At 36.4% G+C, this 6,656-nt stretch overlaps 1 protein-coding gene across 1 annotated transcript; it reads left to right on the top strand.

The window, feature by feature from the left end:
• Positions 1-6,025, top strand: LOC140157229 (tubulin alpha-1A chain-like). The gene is made up of 4 exons (XM_072180352.1): positions 1-160; positions 1,309-1,531; positions 2,830-2,978; positions 4,097-6,025. The coding sequence occupies exons 1-4, from the start codon at positions 158-160 to the stop codon at positions 5,075-5,077; spliced, it is 1,356 nt and encodes a 451-aa protein (XP_072036453.1). The 5' UTR covers positions 1-157; the 3' UTR covers positions 5,078-6,025.
• Positions 6,026-6,656: the final 631 nt, after the last annotated feature.

Genomic DNA, 6,656 nt, shown 5'->3' with positions numbered 1-6,656 from the left:
ATATAAGGCAGCATGTGTTGTTAACGGTCACACTATCTTTTCTGATCCTAACCATTACATTTGGGAAACGGAAAGAAGATCATTTGAAATAACCAAAGACGTAGAAGTCTTCATCTTTGTTTTACAACAACCTTAGAAGAAAACCAAACCTATCAAAATGGTAAGTAATTATTCTTATTTTACATTTTAATTTTTACATGATTTTGCATAATATGTAAAAGAGAGTATTCAGTTAGCTGTACCAGGGACCGTGTATAAGGTCCCTGGCTGTACTAACCACTGGTATGGTATCGTGCTTTAAGTATATGCATATATAATTTTGTCGTTGATATCATTGGGTTAAAAATATCTCGGCTGATAATGTTATAAAAAATCATTAATCTTCAATATTATCATCATATTTACACATGTTTTGATAAATTGCATAAACTGTATCAAACGACAAAATTATGTTAATATAAAGCCATCGACATTACAAATTCGCAATCATGTCATTTTAGGACAGTTTTGGTAGAGTTGAATATCAATTATTATATCATTAATATATTTACATAATTATTTAGTTTGCGAGATTTTGTTAAATGTTTAAAAACACATTTTAAACAATATTTTATAAGGAAAAAAATCCGATACGTCGTTGGTCTGAGTTTAGCTGTAATTGCCAATCCCGTCCCACAATGCATTGTAAACTGTTTTATTCAGGAGGTTTGAAAGAACCCATAATATAAAGCAAACTTATTTTAAATAATGTTCAGTGAATGTGATGATATTAATGATTTAGAAATTCATTTGATTGTGTATTATATTGAATTGAATTGAAAGTGTTCTACAACCGGATCTTTCTAAACTATAATCTATAAAGCTTATTAAAGGTGGTACTACACCCCTTGATAAATTTTGTGACTAGTTTTGCATTTTTCTCAACAAATAACTACACACTGGTAACAAAAATTTATGTATATAGGGGCAAGGAATCCAATTACTTCACTGACATTTCAGTGATTCAAGACATGCAAGTGGTTCATTATAATGTTAAGAAATGAGGTACATTCTAGCGGTACCTCTTTTCTTATCATAAATAACGTACCGCTTGTCTTGAGTCACTGAAATTTCATGTGTAGTAACTGGATTCCTTGCCCCTTGCCATAACCTTTGTTACCAGTGTGTTATTATTTTTTGAGAAAAATGCAAAAATAGTCACAAATTTATCAAGGGGTGTAGTACCACTTTAAAGCATAACTATAATTTCATAAGCCAACATCAAAACCGGGCATCAAAATTAATTTGATAAAATATTGGACATTTCAGCGTGAATGTATCTCTATCCATGTCGGCCAAGCCGGTGTTCAGATGGGCAATGCCTGCTGGGAGTTGTACTGTTTGGAGCATGGTATCCAGCCTGATGGTCAGATGCCTAGTGATAAGACCATTGGAGGAGGCGATGACTCCTTCAATACTTTCTTCAGCGAAACTGGAGCAGGAAAACACGTCCCAAGAGCTGTTTTCGTAGACTTGGAGCCCACTGTTGTCGGTAAGTTATTCATACTCATACTCCTGCTGCTTCTGTGATGATGATGATGACTGGGGCAGGTTTTCGGAACCGGGTGGGGGTGGGCGTTGACCCCATTTTTTGGTTGGGCGCTCAACGAATCTTTAAAAATAAAAAATAAAGTGGTGGGGGCACCAAAATGTTTTCCAGAATTTTTTTTCAACACACATTTTATTTTAATAACAATATTAGGCTAAATAAAAAATCCATGTTTAGCGAAAACGACCGTTCATTGAAACCTATAGTGGCGAATATTCACGGCCGCAATTGCGTTATTTAAGCGGCTTTGTTTTACAATTTTTTTTTAAAGTTATAGGTCTACCACCGGGGGGCACTCCACTTTGGAGGTGACGGTATGTAGGGCTGTAAAGATCCTCTTTTTCAGCGTCGCTGTCACCCTGAGACCCCATATTTGTTTACAAACACATGCTCTGTCACCTGAAGATTAAGACCCCCCCTTATTTTTTCATTTGATATGTCACCCAAAGACCCTTATTTTTCAATTTGAACAGCAACTTTCATTTATCACTGATTTTGTTACTTATTTTGAAGGGAAAAAACACAAAGAAATTTGAAGCCATTTAGAACTAGAAATTCAATGTTTGAGGTTTCTGTGGCACTGTTTCGGCTCCTACCCAAAGTTTCCATTTAAGAAAAAGGTCATGTTCTCAACCAATGACCCCATATGTTTTACATTTTGTTCTCACCGAATGCCAAAAATCATGCTCTCACCCAATGACCCCATATTTTTTACATTTTACTCTCACCGAATGCCTCTTTCTGTGAAAGTATATCCATTTCATATTGAAGTGCCCAGGGGGTTTACACAGAATTAAAACTGTAGTCTGCCCTAAAAATTTTGTTAAAAGAAGTTAAAAAGTTTTTATTTCAAAGCTGGATAAAATTGTAAATTTTAATTACAGTTGCTTCTATTAAACAGCCAGGGACACGTTCAACATGTTCAATTAGAATGCATTGCAAGCTGCTCAATAGCAATTAAAATGTACAACTTTATCCAGTTTCGAAAAGAAAAATTGAATTTTTACCTTTATTTAGTATCAGTATTTTAATTTATTTTCCCGGTTCCAACCTTTGATAACAAGTTATTTAGGGTTTATATAACTATATATGCTGATGATTTCTATATGCTGACGATTTTATTATAAAGAAAAACAATGTGTCAAAATGATTATATTTGCCTAAAATATATATATGAACACTCTAGTATTATAGTAGTAAGTATGATCATTAAATCATGACTACCCTTTTTCTTGAAATAGATGAGGTCCGTACCGGTACCTACCGTCAGCTTTTCCACCCTGAGCAACTGATCACCGGCAAGGAAGATGCCGCCAACAACTATGCTCGTGGTCACTACACAGTCGGCAAGGAGCTGATCGACTTGGTTCTTGATAGAACTAGGAAATTGGTAAGTGATTTTTATTTCTTAATGCCGAGTACAACATGTTTCTCGTCCGGGTTTTCCAAAAAAAAAAAAAAAAAAAAAAAAGAGGAGGAGGAGGGGCTTTTTAATTATTTATTTTTAAATCGAAAAATAGGTGTTAACACCCATATTTGGTTAGGTATTTGGCGTATAGAATAATCCCTGAAAAAAGGAGGAGGCCCTTTTTATTTTATTGTTTTGGTAGGTAAGCCGCCTCTAAATGGTCACAGAATCTTCCAGAAGTGTTTCTTGTAGGCCTATATTAGACAAGCTATACAAATGTAGAAAGCATCCCAACTTCATAGACGTCTTTCTTCAAAAGTTATAACTGAATTTTTAAAAAAAACGGCCTCAAAAAAGGAAGCGGGAGGGGACGAGAAACATGTTTTATTTTTTATTCCTGATATTCGGCCTAACTTTTTTTTTATGTCAGTAAAATGATAATCAGTATAGAAATGCAGGACCGGAAAAGAATACAGAAGAAAGAATAAAATAAAGGTAAATAACATAGCGAGGGCTTAGAGCCAGAACCGTCTGTGTCCAAAATCCCATGTTACTCATTTCGGCAACAAATGGACGGTTAATTCTGCCTTACATACATAAATGCAAGTGACTTTGGGGTTTTATACATGGTCATTTGCGTCAGCTTTAAACAACTAGTTTAGATGCATATACAGGGTGTCCCCCAAAAAAGAGGCCCCTCATTGTGCCCTCTTTTCTCCTATTTCTGAAAAGTTAATCAAATATATTTTGATAAAGAAACCTTGAGTCGTTAGCTTAATAAACCTAAGCATGGGCCATCCCAACCACTCTGTTTGCTATCCGTGGACAGAGTGAAAAACGGGTATTTTTATACAAAAGGGCATATCTTCAAAAGTTATCAGCCGATTGAAATAATTGTTTTGGTTTATTAAAGCTAACGATTTAAGGTTTCTTTACATACCAAAATATATTTAATCAACTTTTCAGAAATAGGAGAAAAAGCAGTGAAAGTTTTTTCCTATATCGACACTTTGTCAAGAGGTTATCATGATTAAATTAAAAGGTCATTTCGGAATTTACTTAAACGATTTCTTTCTTGCATTTTTGTTGCATTTTTACAGGCTGACCAATGCACAGGTCTTCAAGGTTTCCTCATCTTCCACAGCTTCGGTGGTGGCACTGGATCTGGTTTCACATCTCTCCTTATGGAACGTCTCTCCGTGGATTACGGCAAGAAATCCAAGCTCGAGTTTGCCGTCTACCCAGCTCCTCAGATTTCAACCGCCGTTGTTGAGCCATACAACTCCATCCTCACTACCCACACCACCCTTGAGCACTCGGATTGTGCTTTCATGGTTGACAACGAAGCTATCTACGATATTTGCCGTCGTAACTTGGACATTGAACGCCCAACCTACACTAACCTCAATCGTCTGATCGGTCAAATTGTATCTTCCATCACTGCATCTCTTCGCTTCGATGGTGCCCTTAATGTCGATCTTACTGAGTTCCAGACCAACTTGGTGCCCTACCCACGTATTCATTTCCCTCTGGCCACATACGCCCCTGTCATCTCTGCAGAGAAGGCCTACCATGAACAGCTGACTGTTGCTGAAATCACCAATGCCTGTTTTGAGCCAGCCAACCAGATGGTAAAATGTGATCCTCGTCATGGCAAGTACATGGCCTGTTGTCTGCTGTACCGTGGTGACGTCGTCCCCAAAGATGTCAACGCAGCTATCGCTACCATCAAGACCAAGCGTACCATCCAATTTGTCGACTGGTGTCCAACTGGCTTCAAAGTAGGCATCAACTACCAGCCACCAACAGTTGTACCTGGTGGTGATCTGGCTAAGGTCCAGCGTGCCGTCTGCATGTTGAGCAACACCACCGCCATCGCCGAAGCATGGGCTCGTCTGGATCACAAGTTTGATCTGATGTACGCCAAGCGTGCTTTCGTTCATTGGTACGTCGGTGAGGGTATGGAAGAGGGTGAGTTCTCTGAGGCTCGTGAAGATTTGGCTGCCCTTGAGAAGGATTATGAAGAAGTTGGTGTCGACTCAGTTGAGGGTGAAGGCGAAGGTGAAGAAGAAGAATATTAAACCGGATTCTAACTTTTAAAACACCTGCACATCATGAGCGAGTATGTGCCCATAGCATTTCACTTATCATGCTTACCGGGCAAAGAAACGAGATAGTGATTTCGTTTTCTTATCCAACATTAAAAACTCAATCAATCAATCAATCAATCAATCAATCAATCATCATTCAATCGATTAAGTTCACATATTGGGTCTGAAACTGAAACTGTTTTGCTTAACCACGAAACTAGGAAAATAATTTTACAGAAATAATGATTTTCATTTGAAGAAACGAGATAGTGATTTCGTTTTCTTATCCACCATTAAAAACTCAATCAATTAATCAATCAATCAATTATCATTCAATCGATTAAGTTCACATATTGGGTCTGAAACTGAAACTGTTTTGCTTAACCACGAAACTAGGAAAATAATTTTACAGAAATAATGATTTTCATTTGAAGAAACGAGATAGTGATTTCGTTTTCTTATCCACCATTAAAAACTCAATCAATTAATCAATCAATCAATTATCATTCAATCGATTAAGTTCACATATTGGGTCTGAAACTGAAACTGTTTTGCTTAACCACGAAACTAGGAAAATAATTTTACAGAAATAATGATTTTCATTTGCTTGGCCCCACTCTCATTAAATTGTGTTTGACAATTACCCTGAAACAAACCAAAATGAAGAGATTTACTGAACAAATCAAAAAAGAAAACAAACTTCAAAAGATTTCATTGCAAAGAAACTTCTTAATTGTTTCTTTTTGTTTTAAATCAAGTATATTATTCAGATCACGTGACAGCAAACCAACACCTGGATATGTTAACATTTGATCAAGTACAGGGTCTTTGTTTGTTGTCACGTGTTCATCAGAAAAGCAACTTGTATTTTTTTAAACTGAAATTTATGAAAATATTAAATTATTATAAGTTATGAAAATAAAACATTTGTTTATTTCATTTCTTTTTGATGTTGTAAGCTATCTTTTATCCCTACAATACCGAAGTCCCAATTATCATGATTATTATGAAACATCGACAATGCATGACCAAAAATCAAAATCATAATGGAAGTCGATTCCCAGTTTCCCGTTACCCTATTCGGTCCTGGAAAATTCATTATTTCCAAATATTTCATTATTTGATATTTTGACAAGTTTTAGAGAAACAGAAACTATTCCTCATCAATAAAAAACGTTTTTTAAGCATCTTGGACAGGGTAATGCACACAACATACATTATGACATCGGTGGTGCAGTAGTCACCTACTCAATCTTGAAAGAAAAAAATCAATTGATTTTTCAAAACATTTTTTCACGGTACATTTTGCTTTATTCCGTGTTAAAATATCAAATAATGAAAAACGGGCCGAAATCAAAATTTAAGTACAAAAATGATGTAGGCCTAAGAAAAAACAGGTGTCGAGGTGGATCCCCATCCTATGTGGCTTAATTTTGTTTCTGAATAGCGCCACCCATATGTAGTGAGATGTCGGGGTACCGGTGGGGTATGCTAGCGAATGTGGGGTGAGGACATTTCTGGAAATTAGGAAATGCTCTGAGCATGTTTTACGGGGTCGGTCCGGGGGGTC

The sequence above is a fragment of the Amphiura filiformis genome, chromosome 7 (assembly GCF_039555335.1).
Source record: "Amphiura filiformis chromosome 7, Afil_fr2py, whole genome shotgun sequence".
NCBI lineage: Eukaryota > Metazoa > Echinodermata > Ophiuroidea > Amphilepidida > Amphiuridae > Amphiura > Amphiura filiformis.
The sequence above is the reverse complement of the archived record's forward strand: the minus strand, read 5'-3'. Positions and strand labels throughout refer to the sequence as shown.

Coding starts and splice junctions, on each gene's coding strand:
- LOC140157229 (XM_072180352.1), top strand. Junction 1,532..2,829: donor CTTGGAGCCCACTGTTGTCG/GTAAGTTATTCA, acceptor TTCTTGAAATAG/ATGAGGTCCGTACCGGTACC. Junction 2,979..4,096: donor TTGATAGAACTAGGAAATTG/GTAAGTGATTTT, acceptor GCATTTTTACAG/GCTGACCAATGCACAGGTCT.